General features: G+C 57.5%; 2 protein-coding genes across 5 annotated transcripts in view; both read right to left on the bottom strand.

Moving 5' to 3' along the window:
* CASKIN2 (CASK interacting protein 2) overlaps positions 1-27,994 on the bottom strand; it is a 648,645-nt gene that overhangs the window by 564,913 nt on the left and 55,738 nt on the right. The window lies entirely within an intron of this gene.
* RNF157 (ring finger protein 157) lies at positions 33-27,659 on the bottom strand. Of its 4 annotated transcripts, none has more exons than XM_030962109.1 (20): positions 27,422-27,659; positions 22,449-22,567; positions 17,203-17,291; positions 15,899-16,045; positions 15,275-15,392; positions 15,115-15,181; positions 14,924-14,967; positions 14,489-14,536; positions 14,186-14,257; positions 13,219-13,378; positions 11,803-11,915; positions 10,803-11,041; positions 10,599-10,707; positions 10,290-10,401; positions 9,657-9,865; positions 9,457-9,525; positions 8,917-8,965; positions 7,355-7,465; positions 6,659-6,754; positions 33-2,339 (listed from the first exon to the last, which is right to left on the bottom strand). In XM_030962109.1, exons 1-20 carry the CDS (start codon positions 27,507-27,509, stop codon positions 2,242-2,244), a joined length of 2,157 nt encoding a protein of 718 aa, XP_030817969.1. In that variant the 5' UTR covers positions 27,510-27,659; the 3' UTR covers positions 33-2,241. The 4 variants fall into 4 exon arrangements, with proteins under 4 accessions (XP_030817969.1, XP_030817972.1, XP_030817970.1 ...); XM_030962112.1 differs by lacking the exon at positions 6,659-6,754 and adding an exon at positions 2,771-2,811; XM_030962110.1 differs by having other exon boundaries at positions 17,203-17,264.

Raw genomic sequence — 27,994 nt, 5'->3', positions numbered from 1 at the left:
ACTCTGGACACTTTGTCGACGTAAGATACCCTTTATTAAACATACTCTTAAAATCCAAAACATGCTCAAAGCAAAATCATAAGCAGCAGTCTGGTTTCCTTCCTTAAATCCCTGACAGGTGGGTCACTGCAACGAGCGGCTGTCACCCTCCACCCCGCGCTGCTCCGGCAGCTCCTGCCTGCCCAAATCCCTGCTGGGGGGCCGAGCATGGCGCTGATGTCACTCGTGCCCAGATCCCGTCTCTCCTGTGCCACCCAGAGGATGGATTCCTTGCTCACAGCCAGGCAGCAGCGCTGCTCGGCCGCAGCATCCTCCGGGCTCCTCTCCCTCGCAGCGCCCTCCCGCAGCCACCCCGTGCGTTTGTCTGGCTCCTGCAGCCTTGGGGACACCGCTCAGGGGAGCCAGAAAACCCTCAGGGTCTCTGCTAAGTCCTCCTTGTTCTCTGGCAGCCACAAGCACCGTTGCAGCCTGTGCCAGGGTGCCAGGCCAGCTGTCCTTGTCCCCTTGAAACCACGAGGAAGGTTGGGCCTTGGTAGACGAGGTGCCCCTGGAGCACCAGCCCGATTTTCTCTCCCCTGCCCATGCTGGAGGCTTAGGGAAGAGATGGCTGACGAGGTTTTCTCAGCTCAGCATGATGGTGAACCTCCAAAGCTGCTCCTGTGTGCTGCTGGGGCTCCTTAGGGCTGGGACACCCAGCATGTCCCCAAATGGGCCACAGGGCTTGTCCCCACCAGTTCAGGCCTCCCTGTGTTTGCAGCTCCCACCTCGCATGCCACAGGGTGGCACTTTGGAGATCAAACACCAGCCCTGGGTTCCCAGGGGGGAATTTGGGAGCTGTTGAGCTTAGAAGAGACACAGCCAGCCCAGAGGAGAGAGCAGGGGGATGGCTGGCTCCACACCCACCTCTGGCAGGACCCACACAGAGCAAGGCAAAGAAAACACCCCCAGCCCCCAAAAGGGCTTCATCCCTCTCAAGGAGCCACAGTCATCATCAGCACAATTTCTCTGCCGTGGGGATGGCACTGGGAACCTGCTTCTACCCCTCCAGGGACCCTGCTGTCAGTGCAGGAACATCTCTGTGCTAAGGTGGCTCTGAAATGCAGCTGTGTCCTGCAAAGAGGAGGAGGAGGTGGCCTTTGCTGCCACAGCCATGTGACAAAACCAGGTGGGGAAAAGGGAGGCTCAGCTCCCATCCAGGGCTGCCCCAAACAGCTCCAGAGCCTGCTAGATTGGGATGCAGGGTCTGATGCTGCTCCAAGTGATTTCTGACTGTCCCTGATGCTCTCTGGAGCGGAGCCTGGCCTCTGACAGTGGCCCCACCAGGTCCCCAGGGTCTGTGGCTTTATCCTTCCTGCTTTACTATCCCTGTGTGTCTGCCCTTGGAGCAAATCCACTTATGCTGCCAGCCCAGTGCTGGCCAGAGGGATGGGGGCAGCCCCCACCCCCTCATCCACCCCTTGCTACGAAGTGTTATGGGGAGGGCAGGACGGGAGGGATGGGGTGACACTTTTGGCACTTTTTGTTCCAGAGAGAGGGCACAGCCCAGAGCCCTGAGCTCACAGCAGGGTGGAAGACAGAGAATAAATTGCCAATGCCCCAGGGGCTGGTGATGGGGCTGGGGGCAGTACCAGGCCTCCTGCCCACCCCTGCCACCTGCTCCATGCCCTGGGGCCAGGCCCAGGTGCTGCTCAGGAGGAGAGCAGAGGGAGGCGACTGCGGGGGCACTGTTACTGCCAGTGCATGAATGGGGACATCCCGTGGCATGGGGACAGCCCACGGCAGGGCAGGGGCACGGGCCAGCAAACCTGGGGGGGAGACAGCCCCCCATGGAAGTCAGCAGCTCATGCACCAAGGATGCCAATCCCAACACTCATCCTAGAACCCACAACCCTGAACCTCCCATTGTCCCCACCCATCACATCCCAGAACCCCTTGGTGAGGTGTCCCTGTCCCATCTGCTCCACAATCTGGAGGAGAGGAGCCTGGGGGTGTAAGATGATGGGAAGGGGGCAGGAGGGGACCCCAGCCCATCCCTGTTGCGGCTGGAGAATGGGAATGTGCCAGTGGGGGGCTCCAAAGTAACATGGCTTTCAGCCCCCATAGAGAAGTCGAGGTTACCGTCTTTTCTTTTGGAAATCAGTCCTGGTACAGCCGAGGGGTGGCGGTGACGATGCCCAGGGTGCCCAGACACCAGGGTCCCTCTGGGCGGGCGGGGGCTCCGTGCCCCCCGAGGCTGGGCCCTCACACGGGCAGGGTGGGCGCTGCCTGCTCCGGGGGGCCAGGGGGGCAGCGGGGCCGGCTCTGCTGCAGCCCCACGTTGTTGTTGGCTGCCTCTGGGCCTGGGGGGAGAAACAGGGGTTAGGGGCTCCCAGAGCCCACGGGTGCACCGGGCTCGTTTTTCCACGGGGGGTGTGAATTATTCTCCCAAAATGACGCCCACCTCCCCAGCCCCCCGTTGGGTTCTGACTGGGGGGTGCCTGCACTTACCTCTCCAGGCTGGGGGAGCCCCTAAAACCCCCAATTTCTCAGGAATGCTGAGGGCCAAACGGGAAGAACAGCACAACCATCGCTGGGTTTAAATAACCCACATGAAGGGGGTCACCCATGCCCAGCGAGAGGCCACATGCAGGTGCCCTGTGGGGCTGCAGGTCAGGCACCAGGGGATGTCCCCTGGCCTGGGCAGTGAGGGGGCCACCAGCAACGGGTGACAACGCAGTGCCAACCCCCCGGGGGATGGGGCACGGGCAGCTCTGGGGTCTCATGGTCTCACCTATTCCTCAATGTTAATGGGGCAGGAGTCCGGCACGGCGGCTGCGTGGCAGGAGAGACCAGAAGGCACAAGGTGAAGGCGGGAGCGGCGGGGACAAGGGGAGGGGACACGGGGACATGCACACGAGCAGCACACGGGGTGGCAGCGGGGCCCGGGCGTCTCATCCCCTGTGAACGGGTCTGGGGGGGGGAGGAGCTGCCACCAGGCACGGGTGAGGGTCCCCATGCTGGAGCCCCCCGGGGTTCGGTGCCAAGGGGAACCGAGGGGTGACATGCTTGTGGTGCAGGGGCAGCTGGGTCCCCCCATGCCTCCTCTCCGGCTGCAGGCAGCTGGGGCAGGGGGCTGGCAGAGCTCGGCCCGTGGCTTGTGTCCCAGCACCAAACCCATCAGAGGCTGCGTGGTGCCCTTAGGAAGGGGGTGCACCCCTAAGGCAGCTTGGCTGCCCCCTCCAGCGAGGCTCAGCCCTTTGCCCAGGGCAGCTCTGAGCTGAAGGACTGTGTGAGGCCATGCCAAGGCCAAGGGCTGAGGCTTTCTCAGAGGGGGAGCAACAAAATCCTGCTGCCTGCTGATTTATGGGAGGTGACAGCTGCCATTTCGAGTGGCTTTTCACGGCGAGCTCAGGCTGGAGAGCAAGGCATGTTAAGTCTGCAGATCCCGGAGGGAATGGATAATTAAACAGGACCACACGTACATGCACACGGAAATCCCATTAAGGGCTTGATATGGCCTAAGTCACTGCAGTGCTCCAGTGCAGAGACCCAGCTGTGCTCTGTGCACCCTTGAGAGACTGCTGAGGAGCAGGGCTGGGGCAGCAGGACATGGTCTGGCCCTGGAGCAGCGTGTCAGCGCTGTGCCCACCCACCCCCTGCCCCTTGTGCTGCTGGAGGGGTCTCCCCTCCTGCCAGCAGCTGGCAGAGCTGACCTGGGCAGATCAAAATCCATCCAAATCCATCCTGGTGAAACCCAAATCCATCCTGGTGAAACCCAGCTCCCAAATCCATCCTGGTGAAACCCAACCGGCTGGCCTGGCCCACTGCTCACAGCTCAGAGCATCTGTGGCTTTAAACCAAGCAGGAGCCCTCAGGGGATTTCAGGTTTCCTACAGCAGCTCCCCAGCCCCCCCACCTCGGTGCCAGCCTTTCTGGCGGATGTCTTTCCCCAGTTTCTCTTCCCAAAGCTGTTTTTTCACCCTGTCCCCAGCAGAGGCTGCAGTCAGAGGATGCTCTGAACCCTGGGGACAGCCCCTGCAACTCCTGCTCTGCAGGATCCACACAAGGACATGGATCTGTAGGTTTTAGTTAAACCTTGTGTTCTAAAATCCCTGGGATGGGAACTTTTGCCTCCTCACAAAGCTCTTTCCCACCAGATTGAAATCTGCAGAGATTTCAAAAGAAGCTTTGAGGAACCACATCTTGCACCTTCATCCATTGCAGAGAGGACAAAAATCATTATCATTATCATTATCAAATGCCACCAGCTTGGAGACTGTCCAAGACACTTGATGGACTTGGAGATGCAGATTCTGAACACCAGAGATCTCAAGGGCCAGGATGCAGCTGCCTTCCCTACAATCACTGAGTGGGGCTGTCATAGGCTGGCTACAAGCCTGGAGAGATTTTATGAATGATACAGCCAAAACAAAACCACAAAACATGGAACACCCCCAGTCTGTCTTACCATGAGCCTAAAGGACTGTAAATTTAAAGACACAACACTGATCTTAACTCCTTGTGATATGGAAGCTGACTGTACTCTAGAGGGTTTAAGGGTGCCCAGCATACCCTCCACAACTGCTCCAAAAACTTCTCCAAAACCTATAAAATCAACTCTCTGAACATTTCAAAGTCAAATTGGTTGAGCAACAACAAACACTGTTTAATCCTAGCCCTTAAAGAGATGCAGACCCATGTTCCTGCTATCAGACCAAAACATTCATCTTTTACAGGTATCTCCTCTACTGGGTGGTTTTCCTGGCTAAACCAGAGGCTGTTATCTCACACATCTAACTGATATACTGGGAACTGGAATAGGAGTATTGAACAATATCAGTCTTGAAACTCTGACTGATAAACCATTAATTATTTGAACACTACAGATCAACCCTTGAGGTCTTCCTTATCTGCTCTTGGAAACACACAGTGGTCAGCTTCAAATATCAAAACTATCCAAATGCGAATGACCAACTGGCTGATGGTCTGGAAATTGCACAAAGCAGTGTCTTCAGCACTCAGCTGTGTTCCAGCTCAGTTGTGGTTACACTCCAGTTCTGGGATAATCATTGAATGGGAAAAGGGACTTTTATTCATTGAAATTTGAAAAGGCATTTAAATTCTGGTGGTCTTCAATGAAATTTTATGTCCCCATAAAATTTCATGTTTGCCTCAGCAACACAAAGTGCTTCTGTATGTACCAAGCACCAAATCCTGGTGGTAGGAATGGGATTAGATCCATTGGAGCACTGAGCATGGGCTTTTAACAATCCCACACATGCATGGCAAACCACTGATGTAGATTGTTGTGTGGTGAGAGAATGACAAGGTATGTAATATTCTGAGAGCCTAAGCTGTGTGTTTGGACACAGAACAGTGTCTATCATTTGGAAATGTCTCCTGATAATGACCCTGAATCCATTCCAGCGTCCATAGGATAAGGGTTTGTGTGTCTAAGAATCCCTTGTGACAATTTAACAGTGGGTGACACAAAGATACAGCTTTGTAAACACTTGAATCCATGTATTTGCAACTTCACCTATAGAGCAGGGCGTGACTTCAGCTACTCCCTACTAAAAACTGCACCAAAACGTGTGTTAGATGTGTTATAGGACATTTTGTCTACAACACCTGCTGGAATGGATTGTTAAAAACTGAGGACACTGATCTACACAAACTGGTCCAACAGCTCAAAAAGGAAATTCAGAAAGCAATGATCACTGTCCATTATTATGTGGAAAAATGCCTTGAATCCTACAGAGAGTGAAAAGGGATGGAGAACACCGTGTCTGCCATTCCCAGGGACCATGGAGAGCCCCAAAACCCCACTCTGCACCTCCTCACCCTCTGCTTTTCCCCACAAGTGCCAAGGCTGGATCACCCCTCTCATGCAGCACAGCTGGTGCTGAGGGCTGCAGCTGCTGGACGCATGGGCAGGTGTGGTGGCCAAAGGATGGAGAGGGCATCCTTGGCTGGGCTCAGCCCAGGGACCAGCTCCTGCAGGCCAGCCCAGTGCACACCTCACAGCAGAGCAAGAATTTGACCCTGTGCTGGAGCCATCTGGGCTGCAAAGCTCCCCCTTCCTCATCCTCCCCCCAGCACAACCAAGAGGGATGCAGTCAAGGATGGCTTTGGCCGCTGCCACAGCCAGGGGATGCTTTGCCAGGCCCTCCAGCAAAGCAGAGGTGCTGCTGGGACACCCCCAGCTCCCTCCCCAGCCCCTTCAGGCCAGCAGGACTCAGCCAGCTGCTGACAGAGGGTGATGGAGAGGACACAGGGCTTGTGTGTTCCTCCCCAAGAGCCTCAGCCGTGTTTCTCCAGCACAGAAACCACCAGGAACGGGCAAGGCAGCAGAAGAGGAGGCTTTCCCAAGGGAGCAGAGGAAAAGAAAGGATTTCTCCTCCCTCCAGTGGGTTTCACCCACCCTCTTGGCTCTCCAGCACCTGCTGCAGGTCTGGGACCTGCCACAAAGTCAGCTGAAGGGGCAAGGCACAGGCAGAGTTGCTTTCAGCTCATCCACAAATGTATTGACTGAGGCCCCATGGAGGGTGCTGTTTTGGCTTTTTGGCTCGTTTCCCCACACACAGGCTGAGGAAGCAGAGCCTGCAGGGCTGGGCAGGGTCCCCAGCCCACTGCCCCCTTCCACAGAGGGGCCAGGGGTGTTCAATACATTTGTCACCTTTGGGCAACTCTGGGCAGGGAAGGGGCACAAGCGTGGGAGGAGGAAACCGTGTTGGCACAGAGCGAACATGAACTTTCACACAGACGGAGGAGCCTGGGGGGAAGGAAGAAAAAAAAGGGATGGAGAGAGGCTGGGAGGAAACAAAAGTGGGAGGAGGGTGGGGGAGAAAGCATGAAGAAATGGGAAAGATGGATGAATGTTGGGGCTCTGTAGAAAGATGACCTGGTGGACACACCCCATCTCCCTGGCCTTGGAGGAAGGACAAGGCAGGCACTCCTGCTGTACAGCTGGACTGCCTGTGGATCACACCCCAGCACTAAATACTGCTGTGCCCACCACAAGCCTGTACCAGGCTACAGCTGTGCCACACAACACCTTCCTCAGGAGGACTGGTGCCTCCTGGGGTGCCAGCAGCCCCCTGGCCAAGGGACAGAGAATCCCAGCAAAGCAAGTCTGCAGCTGCCTGGGGACATCCCAGTCTGGACAGGCCACCCTGACCTATGGGGGGTGACATGGCTGGTGCTCAGCCCCCCAGAGGGACGGCTGGAGGGATTCAGTTATGACAGCCTGGCGGGAATGGTGGGAATGATGGTGATGGGAGAGCAGGGATGGATGCAAAGGGCTGGGGGGATGCAGGGAAGAGTGGAGCTGTCCCCCCCACCCCAAGTTCATGTTCAGCAGACGGCCACTCACCAGGTAAGCAGGCCTCAGAGCACAGTTTATTGTCCAGCGCTCTCACGTGTGCGATGCCCATGTCATTGTTATTGTCACAGCTCAGACCGAGGAAAGCTCCTGTCCTCGGGCCTGGAAGGGAGTTAAGGCAGTTACCGCCGCGGCCGCCTTTGGCACTGGGGCTGGGACTGCTGGGGCTTTTCCTCTCCCCTCCCCAGCCTCTTTCGAAACAAAAAAACGACACAGGAACGATGCGTCGGGGTGGCAGCGGGTGAGGAGTGGACAATAAGGCCTGGGCACGGCCCCAGCTGCTCCTCCCCGCGCAGCGGCCGCATCGGAGGGCAGCGCAGCAGCAACAATGTGGGCATGAGCATGAACCTGCCCAGGGTTCAGCCAGACCTTCCCTCTGGCACAGCCAGGCTGTGGTGGCACCCATCCCCTCCTGCAGGAGCCTCTCCAGCACCAGCGGTGCAGTGAGAGCCGCGGGGATGCCGGCAAGAGGCAGTAGCTGGATGCGTGGGGCAAAAGAAGCCGTAGCCAAGCTTTTGCAGGGGGGATGGAGGCTTTTGGGGATGAGGGAGGGAACTCTGCTTCTTAGCATCACTTCTACAAGAGATCAGCCTCCAGGGTCTTACCTGCATCCATCAGATGCAGGTGACTGAACCTCAGGAGGGATGTTCCCAAATGTGCTAGCAGCCCTGCTGAGAACAGGAGCAGGACTGTGTCCTAAGGAGAGAGGCCATCCTGCTCCCGGAGTTGCTGGGATGCCCATGGATGTCCACCACAGCCCCTGGTTCTCCTATGTGTTATACTTGAGTCTCGCCATCAGCACGAGCCTCTCTGCAGGTCAGAGGCCATGATTTGGGGATGGGTGTTCCATGGCTGTTCCTGCTTTCCAGCTTGGCTGAGCATCCGGGTTGGATGGGGAAATAGTTTTGTTGTATTTTTGCTAAAAAGAGACTTGGAAATGTGGGAGGGGGCACACTGTGGGCCTCCCTGTTGCCCAAAAGCAATCCAGGGAGGTTGGTGGCCAATGGCAGGGAGGTGACCACCTCTTTCCCTCTTTCCTTGCCTGCCTGAGTTCAAGGGAGGAGGTGAGAGGAGCCCTCGATGTGCGTGCGTTGACTTGCAAAAGCACATTGAGGACAGGCCAAAGAAAGTGAGGAAAGCATCCCAGAGGGAACAGCTCTGCAGCCCCTTCCTATGGGAATCAGCCCAGACACTGATTTCTACATGGGACAGTCTCAGAGACTGGAGAAAAGACCTTGGTGAGGGAAAAAACACACAGAGAGAGAAGCCTCTTTCCCATTTGGCTCCCTGGAAAAACCTCTGGGTCCTGCACACCAGCCATGGCCTGCTCCATGTCCCACACTGAGCTCTCTGGTCCCCGTGGCTGCCTGGCTCCCCCATCCACTGGTGCTCAGCCCCCCTGGGTGTCCCTGCTGTGGCAGATGTTCCTCTGGCTCCAGGGTCCCCAGGGCTCTCCCTCATGGCAGTGGGGAGCTGGGGACAGCACAGCAACTCCCACTCACAGTGACAGTGAGCTGAAAGCGAGGGGACAACAACAACCCAGGGCCTTTTACCGTCTTCCTGTGTGGGAGAGGCGTCCTCGTCCTCCAGAACGTCATTGCCCTGTGGCACAGGGAGAGGCAGTGAGTGTTAGCCCAGGGCTGTGCCAGGGGCTGCTCCCAGTCCCTCTGGGGGAACACCCCTGGCGCTGGGGGTTCCATGGAGCAGGACTGGTGGGGCACAGCCCCCCTGCCCCATCCATCCCCAGGGCAGCCCTCAGGGACATGGATGAGTGGGCAGCACATTCCCCAGCCCAGCCCTGGGGGAAGGTGGTGCCACTGCCCAGCTTCTCCCTTCATGGGCACAGCTGGGATCCCCCCAGGGGGCAGGGTGATACCACAGCTCTGGGCACAGCTGAGATCCCCCATAGCGCCAGGTGACACCACAGCTCCCAGTATGGACACAACTGGGATCTCCCCACAGCTCCCTGTATGGGCACAGCTGGGATCCCCCCACAGTGCCAGGTGACACCCCAGCTCTGGGCACAGCTGAGATCCCCCATAGTGCCAGGTGACACCCCAGCTCCCAGTTCCCTGGGGGATGGCTCTGGTTACCTCGGCATCGCGCTCCTCGGCAGACATGCTGACAAAATTCAAATCATCCGGGGACTCCACAGGTGTTGACTGTAGGAGGAAGGTGGGAAAGATGGAAGGAAAACAAAAAGAAAATCTGGTGCCAGTGGTTTTGGAGGAGGAGTTACATGCCAGGGAGAAGCTCTCCAAGCTGGGCTCCACCAACAACCCCCAGTCCCCACCTCTCCATCAGAGGCTGTGGCGCTTGCAGCCGCAGGCGAGGGGAGCATGTCCCCCTCCTCTTCCTCCTCCTCCTCCTCTTCCTCCTCCGTGCCAGGGGCGATGTAGGAGCCAGACATGGAGGACACGGTGTCGGTGCTGAGCTGGGAGTGCTGGCTCTGGGAGGAGGCCATGGACATGACGGACTGAGCCAGGCTGCTGCTCACGGGCTCTGGGGGAGAGCAGGGGCTGAGGGGGCCGCTGGACCCCCCCACCCACGGGTGGGAGTCATGGCACAGCACCCACTGATGGAAGAGGGGCTAATGAGGAGGAGTGGGGCGCAGAGGAAGGACTGGGCGCACGCCATGGAGACGTGATGGGTGCAAAGCTGCCAGCAGCAGGTCCCCAGGGCTCACAGCCCCCCATTTCTGGGTCCACAGGGTGACAAACAGGCATGATCAGTGCCCCTGTGATTCCCATCTCCAGGTGTACAGGTGACAAAGCAGAGGTGACACCCTGGGGCTCCATCCAATGTCCATGTCAGGGTAAGAAGGGGCCATGCCACCCCTCTTTGCATCCCCCACAGTGTGACAGTCCTGAGATCACAATGCCACTCTCCTGCCCTGCCAGCACCTATGAGCCCCTCCATGCTGTACCTTCTGGGGACGAGATGGTGGAGGACAGGGGTGTCCCAGTGCACGAGGACTGGTCGATGGCTCCTGATGACGACAGGGTGAGGTTTTCACTCTCTGGGGTTGCACCACATTCCTGGAAGGGGAGCCCATGGGAAGGATGGGATGGGGGATATTCAGCATGGATGGCCCATCTCCTCCAGGCATTCTCAGGGATGGAGGAAGAGCCAGAAGGGGCAACCCCAGCCAGCCCCTCTGGTCCCAAGCCTCCCCCAAACCTGCTGCCCGCCCAGTGCCTCAAGTCCTTACCAGCAGGTTTTGGCCAGTGCTCACCTCCTCATGCCGGGCTGGGGATCTCCTCCTGGCCACCCCCAGCTCTGACTCAGTGCACGACTTCTCATCCTCCTCTTCGGGCAGGATGGAGGAGTTCTGTGAGATGGACCTGGCCAAAGAGGCAAAACAGAAGGTTTCACCCCTGCCCACATCCCCCAGACCCCCTGAGCACCCCCAGCCTCCCGTACCCACGCTAGGACTCACTTGGAGATGCTCTTCTTCAGCTTGAGCCCCGTGGGGCCGCAGTCGGGCAGGCGCTCGAGGGGTGCCAGGGCCCTCAGGGGGGGCAGGGGGCCCTCGCTGCCGTAGGAGGGCAGGGTCCCCACGCCTGGGGGGTCCCCCAGGGCCCGCAGGGGCAGCGCGGCTGGCGACGGCGTCAGGGGCCCATTGAGGGCCTCCAGCAGGGAAACCACCTCGTACCCCGGCGGGATGTGCTCCGAGGACTGCGGGGAGCATTGTCAGGACATAGGTTATGAAAAGATGAAATTTTTATGAAAAATAATTTATGAAAAATCCTTTTGACAGGGTTTTTTCTCCTGAGAAGATGAGAGGCCTCAGGAACAAAATGTAAGCAATGATTATCTGCTGCTGTGGAATGCAACAGGTGGATCTTTGATTGGTCTCATGTGGTTGTTTCTAATTAATGGCCAATCACAGTCCAGCTGTTTCAGACTCTCTGGTCAGTCACAAAATTTCATTTCATTCCTTTCTATTCCTTGCTAGCCTTCTGATGAAATCCTTTCTTCTATTCTTTTAGTATAGTTTTAATATATAATTTTCTTTTAATATAATATATATCATAAAATAATAAATCAGCCTTCTGAAACATGGAGTCAAGATTCTCATCTCTTCCCTTGTCCTGGGATCCCTGTGAACACCACCACTTTTGGTGACCCCGAGTGAGGAACATTCCCACAGAGGATCATGGGGTGAGGATCCTTCCTGGGCCATTTTGCTGATCCCCTCACTCCCAGTGGGATCAAAACGCCCCAGGAAGAAGCTCAAACCTACAGAATGGACACCCAGCCAAAAACCTTTCTTCTTTTTCTTTTTTTTTTTTTTGTAATATCAACCCTGCATTTTTTTACAATATGAATTTGCAATAAATAAATAATCAAACCCTGTTCTTCAGAGACACACGGATCCCCAAACCTCCCCACCCTGGTGGGAGAGGCCAGGGTCCCACCTTCAGCTGGGCACTGACCGAGTGCTCCTCGGAGTCCGAGCTCTGCGCGGCGATGATGGGGTTGAAGCTGGTGGGCGAGAGCGGGCCCAGCTTTTTCCTCATGGCTCGGATTTGAAGCAGGGCTCGGAAAGCTGGGGCAGCAGGGAAAAAACGGAGGGGTGAAAACCAAGCATTGGAAGGAGACCTGTCAAAAAATGACACCCTGTTTCCCAAGAGGGGCATCCCCAGCAGGGCTGCAGAGCTCGAGGGTGGGAGATGCCAGCCCATTCCTAGAGCACTGGTTGGGCAGCACCTCCAGTGCTGTGTCCAGCTCTGGGCCCTCAGTTTAGGAAGGACACTGAGACATTTGAGCATGTCCAGAGGAGGCAACAAGGCTGGTGAGGAGTTTGGAACACAAACCCTGTGAGGAACCCCTGAGGGAGCTGGGGGAGCTCAGCCTGGAGAAAAGGAGACTCAGGGGTGACCTTATCTCACTACAACTCCCTGAAAGGTGCCTGTGCTCAGCTGGGGCTGGGCTCTTTCTCCAGGCAGCACTGACAGAACCAGAGGACACAGTCTCAAGCTGTGCCAAGGGAAATATTGGTTGGATATCAGGAAAAAGTCTTCCACAGAAAGGGTGATAAAGTTCTGGAATGGCTGCCCGGGGAGGTGGTGGAGTCACCATCCCTGGGGGTGTTTAACAAAGCCTGGATGTGGCACTGGGGGCCAGGGTTTGGTTGAGGTCTTGGGGCTGGGTTGGACTCAGTGATCTTGGAGGTGTCTTCCAACTCAGTGATTCTGTGAATTCTGTGAAAAATGACACCTTTTCCTAAGAGGGACATCCCTGGTGGGGCTAGAGGAACTGCAGAGCTCAAGGGTGGGAGATCCCAGCCCATTCCTAGAGATGCCAGCCCATTCCTGAAGATCCCAACCCATTCCCAGAGCTGCCAGCCCATTCCCAGCGATGTCAGCCTGTTCCCCGAGATCCCAGCCCATTCCCAGAGATCCCAGCCCGTTTCCCTAGATCCCAGCCCATTCCCAACGATCCCAGCTCATTCCCAGTGATCCCATCCCGTTCCCCCAGATCCTATCCCGTTCCCTTAGATCCCAGCCCATTCCCAACAATCCCAGCCCATTCCCTACGATCCCAGCCCGTTCCCAGTGATCCCAGCCCATTCCCACCCACCCATCCCAGCCCCATCCTGCCATGATCCCAGCCCATTCCCCAACCCACCCTTCCCAATCCAGCCCACCCTAGATCCCAGCCCATTCCTCTAGATCCCAGCCCATTCCCAGCGATCCCATCCCGTTCCCAGAGATCCCAGCCCGTTCCCAGAGATCCCAGCCCATTCCCAATGATCCCAGCCCATTCCCAGCCCGTTCCCATCCCGTTCTCAGAGACCCCAGCCCGTTCCCCCAGACCCCAGCCCGTTCCCAGCCCTCTCCCCGCCTCACGCAGGCGGCAGATGGGGCAGTTGTTGGCCTGGTAGCGCAGGGTGTCGGCGCAGGTGTTGCACAGGCAGAGGTGGCGGCAGGGCAGGATCAGCGTGTCCCGCACGTCCGACAGGCACACCACGCACTCGGCGCTGTTATCGCTCACCTCGTCCTCGGCCACCTGCCCAGGGCACAGAGGGACCTGCTTGGCCTCGGGGGTCCCCAGCCCATGCTCTAAAACACGGGCTGGGTGCTCAGAGAGAGCTCTGCCTGTGTCCATGGGCTGCCTGCTCTGGAAATGACCCCCTGGGACCTCATTCCTCTCCTCCAGGAGGCTGAGAGATGAGGCCAAAGGAAACAGAAACCCACATTTTCACCCCAATTTTTTACATATTAGAGCAGAGCGTAATGTTGCCCCGTTCTTCTAAGTCTTCTGATGTTTACATTCTTGTAATGAACTTTCTCACGCACTTTTTTATAAATAATTATTGCTTTACATTCTTTTCTGGAAGAGGAAAAATTTGCTGGACTGTTGGTTTGTCCAGCGTCATTGGAGAGGTGGCACTTTCACCCTCCAATAATCCACCGTCACTTTTAAAAGTCTATAAATGTTGAAGTCAGAAAATAAACTTCCCTTCTTTTTACATTGGAGGTTCCAGCATGCATGTGGTTTTATTTTGTGTCCTATAATGACAGCATAAGGCACATCCCATGCCTTGAGCCCCATGCTCCCCATCCATCCCATGCCTTGAGCCCCATGCTCCCCTCCCCCAGGAGACCACAAAGGATGGGGGGAAAAGCTCAATCCTTCAATCTTCTGCCTCCAGCAGCTTCAATGCCAACACAAAATGTCCCCAGCCATCACCAGCTCCGTGCTGTGCTCCAAACTCTTGCCCTGAGCACGTTTCAGTGGCCAGGCCTGCGCTAGGGAAGGGAAGAGGGATGAGGGAAGGGCCCTGGGATGCAGACAGGGGGTGCAGGCACCCACCTTGGAGTCCTGTGTGTTGTACTTGTTCTCGATGCCGTAGATCTCCTGCAGGAGGTAGCTCACACCATCCACCTGCAATCCCATGGGCAAGGGGTGAGCAGCACGGACACCTTGGGCTCCCAGCCCCCTGCTTGGGCCCGTCCTCCTCTCCCCAGCATCCAGGGGCTCTCTTTGCATTGATAACCTTGAAATTGCACTCCCTGGGAGGCAGGGGCGAGGCTGGGAGAGGCTTGGGGATTTGGGGGCTCCCCAGAACCCCTCAGTGCCTCCCCTGCAGGGTGTGCAGGGACACTCAACACTCACCACTTGCTTCTGCTTGAGGGGCTTCACGCAGAAGGTGCCATCACTGTGCTGGAGGGAGGAAAGAGCACATGGGTGGGCACCCCTGGGCTGCTGTGCTGGAGCACCCACCCACCCAGCCTGTGGCTGTCACTGCTCCCTCCCCACTCCCAACAAACCCATTTTGCAGGAATTCTGGCTTTTCCTGACAGCCCAGCACCAGGTAGCTGTGGGAGGTCACACACACTGCAAAGCTTGTTGGAGGAAGGAAGATGGAGCTGAGCCCAAATGCCTTAGAAGTGGGTGCTTAAAATGAGGGAACAGTCCCAGGATTTGAGGAGCAGCCCAAAACATCCCCAGCCCAGCAGCACCATCCCGATTCCCAGGGATTCTCCAGGCTCCTGTACCTGGCAGGTGGTGGAGGCAAGAGGAGGAGGATGGCCCCAGCTTGGCACTTACCTTCTCAAAGGTGGCCAGCAGCACGTGGCAGTGCCCACTGTGCTCTGCAAGACACAAAGGAGCACTCAGGGACTGCAGGGGGACAGGCAGAGCCACGGCAGCAGTGAGGAAAAGCAGGAGGCTCTGCCCAGCTGGCATCACAATGCCAGCAAACTGGGAAAGGCCATCCCAGCAAGGAACCCCCTCCTCACCCTCTCCTTCATCCACCACTGCCTGCACCACCATGGGATAAACCTCACGGTCCAGGTCGAAGCCCAGCTGGAGAGAGACAGGGGATGCTTGGTGAGATGGAGCAGGGCTGAGCCTTCCTCCCACCTCCATCTGCACGGGAGGGATGATGCCAGGACCCACCTCCTCCTCGCTCCACTCGGACGGGTCGATGGTGTGGGAGGGCACACAGAACTGCTGGCACACCCCTCTCTTGTAGTGCACCGTCTCGGACTGCAGGCTGTTGTCCCTGGGGGTGTAGCTGTGCCACGGAGACAGGACAGGGTCAGGGCACCTCAGGTGTCCCCACACCCCTCCTGCTCTCCCCAGAGCACAGAGATGCCAGGAAAATGGGAGGGGGATGTCTGTCACTCCTCCCCTCCCAGAGGCCTCTTGGGGCTGAGGTAAGAAGTTCTAAAAAAGGCTAAAATAATCCACAGGGTAAAGTAAACACAGCACAGGCGGGGACAGGGACAACTCCGCAGCCAACCTGGAGGGGTTTGGGAGGGAGAATTATTTCCCCTGGTCTCCATTCTGATCTGAAGGTAAAATGAGGGAGCAGGATGTGACAGGGAGGGAGGTGGCAGAGGGTGGCAAGGACCTGGAGGTGGCACTTGGGGGAAACAAGGAGCCCCCTCCAATCTCAGCACCACCCTCAGCTGTTTCCTGTCCTGAAGGGGAAAAATGCCCAGGGGGGAGGCTCCACATCCATCAGGCAGGGACACACACCAGGCTTGGGGGGACACAGGCCTGTTTGGGGCCCCTCACCTCGCCACCCCGTTGTGGAACTCCTCAGTTGCCTGGTAGTAGATGGTTATGGCCACACGGGCATCCGTGTCGAAGGTGAACTCCACATTGTAGTGCACCTTGGCTTTGCTCACTTCTTCCCCCGGGGTCTTCACCTCCTCCGAGCACCTGGGGAGCACAGAGCGTCCAGGAGATGGGCTGTGGGGTGCTCCAGGACTAATCCCCTCGGCACCAAAAGGGGCTGCTGCCCTCCATCGGGGGACACTGAGGCACGACAAGAGCCCAAGGTCGCGCCTGCGGGCTGGGCAGTGCCGCAGACAGATTGGAGCCCTAATCCCGCATCCCCCGGCCCTGCCGCAATCCCCAGCCTCCCTCCAGCAAAGCCTTTGGAAAGTGGGGGAGGAAGAAGAAGCAAAGCACTTCAAAGGCAGCGCTAAAATCCTTTAATCCTGCGGCACTGCCTGCGCTGGCATGCGGGAGCCGGGAGGGGAAGGGCAGCGGCTCATCCTCCATTGTGAGGGAATGAGAGCAGGGGAAGGACAAGGCCTCACCCTCCATCGTGAGGGAATGAGAGCAGGGGAAGGACAAGGCCTCATCCTCCATCCTGAATGAGAGCAGGGGAATGGCAGCGGCTCATCCTCCATTGTGAAAAAGGGGAATGACAAGGGCTCATCCTGCAGGGGAATGGACAAGGCCTCATCCTCCATTGTGAGGGAATGAGAGCAGGGGAAGGACAAGGCCTCATCCTCCATCCTGAATGAGAGCAGGGGAATGGCAGGGGCTCATCCTCCATTGTGAGAGAGTGAGAGCAGGGGAAGGACAAGGCCTCATCCTCTATCCTGCAGGAATGAGAGCAGGGGAAGGACAGGGGCTCATCCTCCATCGTGAGGGAATGAGAGCAGGGGAAGGGCAGGGGCTCATCCTCCATCGTGCAGGAATGAGAGCAGGGGAAGGACAGGGGCTCATCCTCCATCGTGAGGGAATGAGAGCAGGGGAAGGACAGGGGCTCATCCTCCATCCTGAATGAGAGCAGGGGAAGGGCAGGGGCTCATCCTCCATCGTGAGGGAATGAGAGCAGGGGAAGGACAAGGCCTCATCCTCCATCGTGAGGGAATGAGAGCAGGGGAAGGACAAGGCCTCATCCTCCATCCTGAATGAGAGCAGGGGAAGGGCAGGGGCTCATCCTCCATTCTGAATGAGAGCAGCCCCAGGAGCCAGCAGGGGAAGGGCAGCGGCTCATCCTCCATCCCACGGGGATGAGAGCAGCCCCGTGCCCGCATCCCTGGGGGCACCCAGCAGGACCCTCCTTGCCTCAGGGGACTCACTTGACAAGGCGCAGGGTGTCCTTGCGGATGTTGATTAAACTCCTGAGGGTCTTCACGGGTTCCTGAGGAGGTGGAGCAGCATAAGGGAACTAGGACGAGAGAGACACCGCTGAAGGCAGAGCACATGGGGGCACTGCGGTGGCTCTGGGCGCCCCAGTGACCCCAACGCCCTGCAGAGGGAATTGGGGTGGCCTGGGCATCCTGGTGGGTGCTGAGCAGCTGCAGCTCCTGCTGGCACTTGGGTACCAGGCAGCACAATGAAGGGACATCCCTCCACAAACAGCCCAGGACAGCAGGGACAGTTTCACTGGGGAGGGGACACAGAGGGGCTGTTCTTGTCCCTTTGGGTGGAGGCTGAGGGGGATGGGGGCACAGGGCAAGAGCTGCTGATGGATTTTTATGATCCTGGATGAGACTGGGCAGAGCTGAGGCTCCCTCCCTGCCTACCAGGCAAGAAAAAACAGGCACAAGTGTCCCTGTGATGGAAGGGGTATGGGAGGTGGAATCCTGCCAGCCCCGTGCCCAGAGCACAGAGCCAGCAGGGTGTCTGGGCAGGAGCAGGCAAGCAGCAGCATCCCTCCTCCAAGGTGACATTGTCCTTCCCAGTCCTTTCTGTGCACTTGGCAGGGGCTACAGGGCTCCTGGGGAGAGGGGACACAGGGGTGGCACCTGGGGACACCCTCTCCTTGGCACTGCAGCCACCCAGGGGAGAATGAGGGCAGTGGGGAAGGGTGCAGGACCCACCTCCCCCTCTCCACCTCCATCTCCCAGGTAGGTTTAGCTGCAGGAGGGATCAGCCCTGACTAAGGCCCAGCTCGTTGGCAAGCTGCCACCATGTGCCAAGGGACAGCCAGAGGCAGGAGGGTGTCAGGTGCCATCAGGGATGGCAGATGGTCCAAGAGCCTCAGCTGCTGCCTCTGGAGAGGGAATAGTGTCCCCCTGTCCCTCAGCAAGGCACCCACTGCACCCCAGTACCGAGGGGACAAGAGTGAATTGCAGGTGGCCCTTGGGGATGCCCTGCAGGAGCTCAGTGCCCATGTCCCATGTCCCTGGTGCTCTCAGATGGGACAACCAACATCACCTAAGCTGTCCTCAAAGCCATCCCCACCTTTCTGTCCCCAAAGCCCTGCAGAGCAGGGATGGGACTGGGGGACCCGTGCTGGGCTCAGAGGGACAGAATGGGACAGGCAGCTGCAGAACCCCCAGTGCAGGCACAGCCCTGTCCCATCCCTGCTCCACCATCCCACAGCTGCCACTGAAGGCAGATTAGAGCCCAGGCCGGGCACAGCGTGGCTGATGGCATCAGAGGCTTTGGACATGAATTGCCAGCACTGTGGAACTGCCTCCCACTGCCCTCACCCTCCTCAGGAGGGGAAAATGGCAGCAGAGTCATTAAAGTGCTGTTAACGAACTTTGGTATGAGTCACTGAACGTGCACCTGCAGAACTGAGCACCTGCAGAGTCACCCACTGCAGCTGCAGGGGAGAGAGTGAGAACATGCTCCAGGCTGAAGCTGAGCCTGTCATGACAGGCTGTGCCATGTCGTGATACATCCCCTGCTGCTCAAACTAATGCAGTCACCCAAAATTGCTTGTTTGCACCAGTCAAACCATACCCAAACCAGCCCTGGCAGGGAAAGCACCCATGGGTGCACCCCCCTCCTGCTGCAGCAGCCAGGGGTGGGTGACAGAGGAGGGAAGGGGGGTGACAGGGGCTGTGGGGCTGGATGGGGAAGTGCCACAGGCAAATTGTGCTCTGCAGAAACCACTTTGGGCTCTTTCACTCCCACGTGTGAAAAGCACTTTTTGGGGGTGGTTGGATTTCTTTTTAAATTGAATTTTACAAGCCAGATTTTGCATGTCAGAAAGGGGCTCTTCAGAGGACGTTTTGCATCTCCTCACTTTCAATCAAGCTGAAACACAACAGAAAAAAAAAGGGTAACGGTTGTGGTGAAGTTAAGAATGTCATCCACGTGCCTACAGCAACATTTGGTGCAGACCAGCTTTTGCTGAAGTGAAATAAAAACCACCCTCAAAAGTCTGTCTTGGGGTTTTTCTACAAGCAAACCCCAGCAGCTTTGCGTGGGCAGGGAAACCTAGTGGCACATTTCAACAGATCCTGGCTTCCCCTGTGCTCCCTGAGTGCCTCCAGCAGCTTCTCCGCTCCTCAGCCCCTGCATGGTGGCAGCTGCTTAACCTGCAACGCCCTTCCCAGCTCCTTGGGAACCTGTTCCCAGCTGGAAAATCCAGATTATCATGTAGCCATGGAGGGGAGAGCCTGCACAGCCTCTGGCTGCCCTGCACATCCCTGTGGCAGCAGCTCATAGCTCAGACAAGGTGCTCTGCTCACAGAGGACTTGGGACACAATTCTTTCAAGATCACTGGGCCTTTATCCCCAAGGAACCCAAAATTAATCCCCCACCAAAAAGCAGTGGCCATCCCTAATGTTTCCAGCCCCACCTGGGCTCTCCCAGAAGGTCAGAAAGCAAAAGTGTCACAGCCAAGAAGTACCAGGACAGCGCTTGGAGGCAGCATCAGAAGAGACCCAAGTGTTGCCTGGACAGAAGCTGGGACCAGAACCAGCACAGATCCCCCCCAACTCCTCCCTGAGCCCCCAAAACCGGCCTGACTCAAAGTCCAGCCCCAGAACTGCCCCTGCTCCCCAGGGAGACGGGATTTTGGTCACAGCTCTGCAGCCAGAGCCATCGGTAATTAAACCGGAGCAGGACAATTTAGCTTGTGATGCTGGATTAATTCTCTCTGCTGTTTCCAAGCTGTTCCTTTGCCTTCCCTGCTGCTCTGCTGACATGGGAACCGCTCACTGGGCAGTTTAGAGGCTTTTACTGTAACTAAGAGGATTTCTCAACACTCACTGCTGGAAGAGACCCTGAGTGCTGACGTCTCATTTTCAGGGAAGCACAGAGGAGGGAGGGAGGGAAGGGCTCTGCCTTTGGCCCCCGGTGTTCCTGGGCTTTGTGGGTGCTCCTGACCTTGGCTCTGCCTGGATCCCTGCTCTGGCACAGCCCAGGGCTGGACACTTCCCTGCTGAAGGACCTCATGATGCTGCCAAAACACTACCAAAGCCAATTGCAAGGAGGAAACAGGAACCTCGCTGGCAGCAGGCAAGGCTTGAGAGCTGGGCCAAGCACCAGGCAAGTTTATCTCAACATAACAGAAAAGCTTTGGTGACTTTTAAGTCCTCACCCTGAATCTTCTGAATATTTAACCCCCCAAACTCCTCCAGCCAGTGCTGGTGAGTTGTCCCATTGCTGAGAGGCACCCAGGTGAGGGAGGACATCACTCCCAGCCTGAATCTCTGCTCTCATTTCCTCCCTTTCCAAAGGCAGCAAGCACAAAAACCATCTCCAGGAGCCTGGAGTGTAGGGACCCCCCTCCAGCTGGGTTCCCTTGTGCCCTGAGACCAGCTGGAGCTGGCAGCACCCAGCCCTGCAAAACCCATCCATGACCCCCCAGCCCCAACCTACCCCTGGCATTTTCATTTTTATTTTATATATTTTATATTTTATATTTTATATTTTATATTTTATATTTTATATTTTATATTTTATATTTTATATTTTATATTTTATATTTTATATTTTATATTTTATATTTCATTTTATTTTTTCTTCCCCTTCCTTGCTAGAGCTTGGGCAGTAATTTCATCTCCTCCTGTCCAAGTTGCTCTACTCCCCTGAACCACACCAGGGCCTCTGTGTTGTGTGCCCTCCTGTCTGGGACAAGGCTGCTGGATGAGATGGGGAAGGGAAGAGAAAACTCAGCTCTTGGAGAAGGAATGAGAAAGAAACTCAATTAAATCAGCCCAATTCCCCTTCACCACCAGTCCTGGATAGGAGACAGGCTGCAGCAGTGTGAAAAATGCGTGTATTTTATGATTGGCTTTTTGCAAATATGAAAATGAATATTACATGTGTTGTGTTAGAAAGTGATGCTGTATTAATTCTGTTAAGTACTGTGTAAAATATAGTTTTAGGTTATAAAGAATGTTAAAATAGAAACCATGCTATGTAGGATACTTTTTTTTAAAGAAAGGACTCGCACTGAGATAGCAGCCACAGGACACCTGAATCTTTCAGAGAAAGAGAATTTATTGCCCTCTTATCAGAAGAAATGAACTTCTTCCTGCCTTGAAGGCACTGTCAGGATTCAGAGGAAGAAATTGACACTGACCAGACAGAATCCTGTGTTTGACTGGAATTTATGCATCATGTATGAAGTGCATGAATATGCAACAGGCTGTTGCTTTTAAGGGTTAATCCTCTCTTAATGTGTGTCCTTTTCTGGGCTCGTGCTGCCCAGAAAAAGGTACCCGGACGTCTGTAACTCTTTGTATTTATTGTCTCATATTGTCCTAATCCAAATTGTCCAAATTATTATTATGCTAATTGTATTACTATTTTTATAACCATTTTATTACTATCAAACTTTTAAAATTTTAAAAACAAGTGATTGGCGTCTTTCACAAGCAGGAACCCAGCCCTCGTATGAGCCATCAGAGAATCCGCTCCAGGCGGGCTCGGCAGGCTCTGCCCGTGGAGGGGACACTCAGCAGCCTGTCCCACACCCCCCATGTCACACACTCAGCCTGTCCCACAGCCCCTGTCACACACAGCCTGTCACACACAGCCTGTCCCACACACCCCATGTCACACTCAGCCTGTCCCACACACCCCGTCACACTCAGCCTGTCCCACAGCCCCTGTCACACTCAGCCTGTCACATACAGCCTGTCCCACACCTCCTGTCACATTCAGCCTGTCCCACAGCCCCTGTCACACTCAGCCTGTCACATACAGCCTGTCCACACACCTCCTGTCACACTCAGCCTGTCCCACAGCCCCTGTCACACTCAGCCTGTCCCACACACCCCCCATGTCACACTCAGCCTGTCACACTCAGCCTGTCCCACACACCTCCTGTCACACTCAGCCTGTCCCACACACCCCCCATGTCACACTCAGCCTGTCACACTCAGCCTGTCCCACACCCCATGTCCCACACACCTCCTGTCACACTCAGCCTGTCCCACACCCCCCATGTCACACTCAGCCTGTCACACTCAGCCTGTCCCACACCCCATGTCCCACACACCTCCTGTCACACTCAGCCTGTCCCACACACCCCCCATGTCACACTCAGCCTGTCACACTCAGCCTGTCCCACAGCCCCTGTCCCACTCAGCCTCCCTGTGCCGGTGCCGGTGCCCGGTTCCCCCCGGTACCCACCACCACGGGCCGGTTGCCCAGGAAGTTGAGGTCGCTGTTCTCGCCGAACAGGTACCCCTCGGGGTGCGTGGAGTCGAACTTCTCCCCGCCCATGATGAAGTGGTTGGCGAAGTAACTCCCTGAAACGAGAGCACAGCGAGCGCCTGAGCCCCGGGCAGCGGCACCGAGCCACCGGATCGATGGCTCGGAGGTGACTTTGTCCCCAGGGTCACCTTACTGGGAGCCTTTCTGGTTGAGCTCACACACTGAGGTTGCCCACACCACGGTCCCTGCCTGCCCTCCCCTCCTCCTGCATCCCACCCGCTCCAGCACCACGGCCCGAGCCGGGATGGGGACAGATGCAGGGCTCCGGCCCTCGGGGCTGCTCCATCCCTGGGGTTTAACTGTGCCTGCTCCCCTTTCCCTGTCTGGGAAAGAGCCCCAGCATGGCCTGAGCCACCCAAGGTCACCCTGACCTTCAGCCATGCCCGCCCTGGCAGGAGTGGATGGATCCTGCCGTGAGGAGGGAGAGGAGACGGCCCCTGGGGCAGCAGAGCAGCGCTAATCCTGAACAGCATGAACAGGAAGGGCCATGAACAGCAGCTCGTGCCCCGGAGGAGGAGGCAGGAGAGGCAGGGGTACGGCCGGACCTGCAGAGAGCCCCGGAGGAGCCGGGCTGGCTCCCACATCCCCGGGAAGGGCAGCACAGAGCCAGATACAGCCCAGGGCTGCTGATGGCACAGACCTCGTGTGTCCCCAGCCAGACACTGCCCAGGCTGGCTGCAGCTGCCACCAGGAAGGTGAGCAAAGCACAACTGACCCGAGTTCTGTCAGTTCTCAGCCTGCAGCCTTCCCCTCACCTGTGCCAGGCAGGATCTTGGGGTCCTGTAGACCCTCCAGGAGGTCAGCACCTGCCCTGCAGAGTGCTCCACATTGCCCTGATGAATGCTGGGCAATGGCCAGGGTTCATTGTTCCCTCACCGAGCCAAAACACGGAATGTCCCGGCCCCAAGCTGGGAGCAGCCCCCAGGTCAGGCACTTCTCCACTCCAGGAGAGTTTCCTTCCAGCCCAGCCTGGCCAGGAGACAAGTGGTGCCTGCTCCTTGTCTGTGAGAGCTGGGCTGTGTGAGGAAAGCATGTTGTGGCAGGAACTGGCCAGGCAGGAGGGCTGGGACTTGAGGTGGCAAAAAGGGGAAAGGGAAAGGTGGACAGGGATGGGGGAGCAGCAAGGGGTGAGCAGAAGCACCAGGAGTCAGTCAGACATGGACACAGTGTCCTGCATCCTGACAGCCACAGAGACAGGGTCTAGCTTATAAAAACCCCAAACCCATTAGCACAGATCCATCTGCACCCCAAAATCAAACATTTGGGACCACAGATAAAGGAGCTTAAGCCTGGGCTGCAGCTCTGCAATCAGCTTCCAACAGAGGCAGGGCCTTCCAGGGCTGGATCAGGCTTTAATCCTGCACTGAAACCCAAAAGGGAGCCCAAAGCCCAAGGGGAGAAGTAGGGGGGATGTAACTCTGAGCCAGGAGGGAGGAGTGGGGTCCCACAGCTCTGCCCCAGCCCCTGGCACAGAGTGGGGTCCCACAGCTCTGCCCCAGCCCCTGGTACAGCCATGCCTGGATGCAGCCAGCCCCTGAGCAAACGTCGACCATCAATTATTGATGCCTGCTGCTTTCAGGTCCCATTTTCCATCTACATAATTTATAGGCAGCTCGCCTGCAAGGACTCGGCCAGGTGGAAAAAAGAAGCCTCAAGAGCAAAGAAGCCTCAAGAGCAACAGCACAGCCAGGGGAGAACGGGGCCATCCAGAGCTCTTCCTGACACTGACTTGGAGCAAGAGCAGGAGATGGCAAAAAAATTACATTTAAACATGGAGAAAAGCCACCCCAGCAGTGAGGAAAAGCTGGAAAATGGAGCACAGGCTCTCTGATTTGCCCAGCCAGGGTTTAGTGCGTGCTGGGGGCTCCCACAGGATGGGCAGAGCAGGTGAGGACCATGCTGCCATCACCCAGTCTCCCTGCCAGGAGTTGGGAGCATCCCTGGGTGCTGCAGGCTCCCAGCACATCCCCCTGAGGCTTCAACTCCCTCTTGACAGCAGGCAGAACCAGCTCTGTGCTCCCTCCCAGGAAAGGTCCTCCTTGCTGTTAAACAAGAGCCTGGAGTCGTGCCAGGCTTTTGCAGGGAAGCACCAGCACAGGAAAGCCCAGGGCATGGGCCAGAGCCTGTCAGTGACTCCCTGGACATGGCTGGGGGGCAGGGAAGCACCTTCCCAGCCACAGCCACCTCATCATGGGCTGACTGTAAATCCAACGCCTACTCCTGTCAAGGACAGCCACATCTTGGGAAGGGCTGCACAGAGCAGCTGCTGGAAAGGAGGAATAAACCCCAATTGCCTCAGGTTCCCAGCAAAAAAAAAAGTCTGTGTGTCCTGCACATCTGCTGGCACCAGCACACATCTGGCAGCAGCTGTCAGCTCCTTTTCCCCATGAGTGGCAGCGATGCCACCTTGTCCAGCTGACAGAGAAGGGTGAGGGCCCTCGTGTGTGACCTGTCCTGCACTGTGCCCCAGCCATCACTGCCCTGCTGGGCTCTGGTACTGCAGCCTCTGGCTCTCCAAAGCTGCTAAACCAGAAAAGCTCATTCCCAGCTCATCCACACCCCGCTGGTGAGGGAAGCACAGGTTTGCACAGCCTGCAGCCAGCCCAGACAGTGGCATGGCTCCATGCTGGCACAGGGACACCCTGAGGCCACAGGTGCCAGCACAGGGTGCTGGGATGGGCTGGGTAAAGGCTCTGGGTGCTTCTGCCCCTGCACAGCCCATTATTTAATTCTGTGCTCTAAAGCAGGCAGCCAGAGCTGAGGCCAAACCCTGCCCCAGCACTGCTGCGTCAGCCCTCGGCTGCCACGGCTCTGCCACCACCAGGGCTTGTGCCCCACGGCTGGGGGGCACTGCTGCAGGAATCCCTGTGCTCCTGGCCCTGCTCACAGCCCCATGTGCCCCAGGGGAGCTCGGTGCCAACCTCAGCTGGGGACAGGGGCTGAAAGCTGGAGATTTGTCCCAAAAGCCATCCCAGTAGCCAGGCAGTGGGCTCCATCTACAGCCCCCGCTGGCTCTTCCTCCCAGTGGCAGCCACGGAAGTAAATCTCAGCCTTTGTTTAAAAATTGTGGTTTAACTAATCCCTTTGATTAAATTAGTCCTGTCTGGAGAGGATGGGAGCCCAAGATGGGGAGATGCTAAACTGGGACCAGACACAGCTGCCCTATTCCCACAGGCTGCACTGGCCATCCTGAGAGAGCCCAACAGCCAAAGCCACATCCCAGAGAGAGGAAAATGCCCCAAGGTCCCATGAGATTCCCCTCCAGAACCACATTCCCAAGCCAGTGGCTGTTTCCAGGTGGCTTTTGAGGTGAGGGAAGTGCTGCTGGCACAGCAGAATCAGCTCCTCTGCCCAGCACGTCCTCCCTCGGCTGCCGGCAGCGCTGGAGGCAAATCCCATCGGATTAAAGGCAAACCAGCCATAATCTCCCCGGGCCACCAGCCTGCCCTTGTCCCTGTGCAGATGGCTGTGTCACCTGGGCAGCTCCTGCCCTTCTCCTGAGGACCCTGGGCAGCAGCAGGACCATCCCCCCACAGCTCTGCCCAGAGCCAGCAGTGGGACCAGGCCAGCTGAGCACAGCCAGGAGCCCCAGGCTCCCCTGGAAGCTGGAGTTAAGCATCAGCCTGGTGACATCTGCAGCTGAGATGAGCTTGGAAGTGCTCAGCTGGGTGCACTTGCACCCTCCACCCCTTCGTACCCAGATATTTCAAGGGTCCCTAAATAAAACAGGGTCCCAAGGGAAAAACTTGTGGTGCACAGAGACACTGTCCCTAAAAAGAGCAATCCCATGGATGGGCTGGTGCAGCCTCACCTGGCATCAAAGTGACAGAGGCCTTGAAACCACGCAAAAAGGGGAGCTGGGGGAGCCCTGCAGGAGGCCAGGCTGTCAAGGATCAGCCATCTCCAGCCAGCTGTGCAACCTATTTTAGATTAAAATTTAAAAAAAAGGCAAGCACAGCTTTCCAGGACAAGCACAGGGTTTGTGTTGGCTATAATTCTTACTAGGGAGGTCTTTAGTTGTAATTAGTGAATAATTTGCCACAGCACTAACGATCTGAGCGTTTACCTTATCCTATTAACTACCAAAATAGTTACCTATTAATAATATTTAGTGCTGCAAGGATCCTGTGCAGTCTCCTCACAGGCACACACGGTGCTCCGGGGCATCACCCACCGGCGCCGGTGTTTCTGCGGCTCTGAAGCGCTGCCCAGCCGAGGGCTGGACCCCACCACCCCTCCCTCCCCCTCGGACACCGCTCAGCCCGGCCCTTGCAGGGAAAAGCGAGGCACGGAGGGGAGGGACGGATTTTCCAAGGTCACGCACAAGGTTTGAGCCAGGGCCGGGTTGGGGAGCGGGAGATGAATCACAGCGAGCCTCGAGGCACGGAGAGGAGCCGGGAAGGGGAAGGCTCCCCAGGGCAGGGGCTGGGGTGCTACGATGGGGCAGAGCCCTGGGAAGGAGGGATCCCCTCCAATCCCTCCCACCCCAGCCTCCCTCATCCTCCCGGGAATTTAAACCCAGGATTTTCCCGAGCAGCCAGCACCGGAGTAACCGGCTATAAAAAGCAACTCCGGAGCCCGGTGCCGCAGACCACGGCTACAGAAATAATGATGACAATAATGTCATTAAAGTCGCGTCAACTCAGCCAAGTTTGGGAAGCGGGGGCAAAGGGGCTCCTGGAGAGGGGGGACCCGCATCCCTCCCCGCCGGACTCACGCAGGGAGCCCCGCACCAGACCCAGATTTTCACGGTGCCCCTCCCGGGTTTGTTTTGGGGGGAGCAGGGTCACCCCGCCCGGAGCAAGGTCGTGCCCGGTGCCCGCCCGACTCGCTCCCCTCCTTCCCTCCCCACCGGCGGCACCGGGACCCGAGACACCCCGGGGGCTCACCGGATTTCGGGGGGTATCTGTAGACGGAATTAGCGGGGATATCCACTTCCTCCACCCCTGCGTTCTGCCGGCTGGTCAGAGCCCCCATGGCCGGGCCGGGCTCAGCGGGCGGGGGGCGGCGGGGACTCCTCCCGCCCGGGACCGGGACGGGGGCCGGGAGCGGGGCTGGCGGCGGCCCCCGCCCGCAGCATCCTCCGCTCGCTCCGCTCTGCGCCGCGCCCGGCGCCGCCTCCGCGGCACCGCGGGGCTGCGACACTCGGGGCGGGGCCGCCATCGGCCGGCACGCCCCGGCCCGCCCCGGCTCGGTCCGGCTCGGCGGTGAGCTGAGGGAACGCGGTGCTGCCGGGATCACCGTGCCCCGGTGTCCACCGCCCACCCAGCGGCGTCCCCGTCAGGTGCCACTTACCTGTCCCCCCGCGGTGCCCACAGTGCCACCCGCCTGCCTTGCCCCGTGTCACCCAGTCGCCTCCAGTAGCGCTCGGTGGCCTCCTCGCCATCATCCGCCACCCTCAGGCTCCCCGCAGTGACTTGTGTCCAGCTCGCCCGAGCCGAGTGGCACCGAGCAGCAACCCC

This window comes from Camarhynchus parvulus, chromosome 18 (genome assembly GCF_901933205.1).
Source record: "Camarhynchus parvulus chromosome 18, STF_HiC, whole genome shotgun sequence".
Taxonomy (NCBI): Eukaryota; Metazoa; Chordata; class Aves; order Passeriformes; family Thraupidae; genus Camarhynchus; species Camarhynchus parvulus.
Note: the sequence above shows the minus strand (reverse complement) of the source record. Positions and strands in the feature narration are given on the sequence as shown.

Excerpts from the sequence above, each read along its gene's own strand:
- RNF157 (XM_030962109.1), bottom strand. The coding sequence starts at position 27,509 with ATGGGGGCTCTGACCAGCCGGCAGAACGCAGGGGTGGAGGAAGTGGAT. Across the intron at positions 17,292-22,448 it reads TGGGCAACCGGCCCGTGGTG|TTCCCTTATGCTGCTCCACC; the intron begins GTGGGTACCGGG and ends CTCTCGTCCTAG. Across the intron at positions 10,402-10,598 it reads CCCCAGCCCGGCATGAGGAG|GAATGTGGTGCAACCCCAGA; the intron begins GTGAGCACTGGC and ends CTCCCCTTCCAG.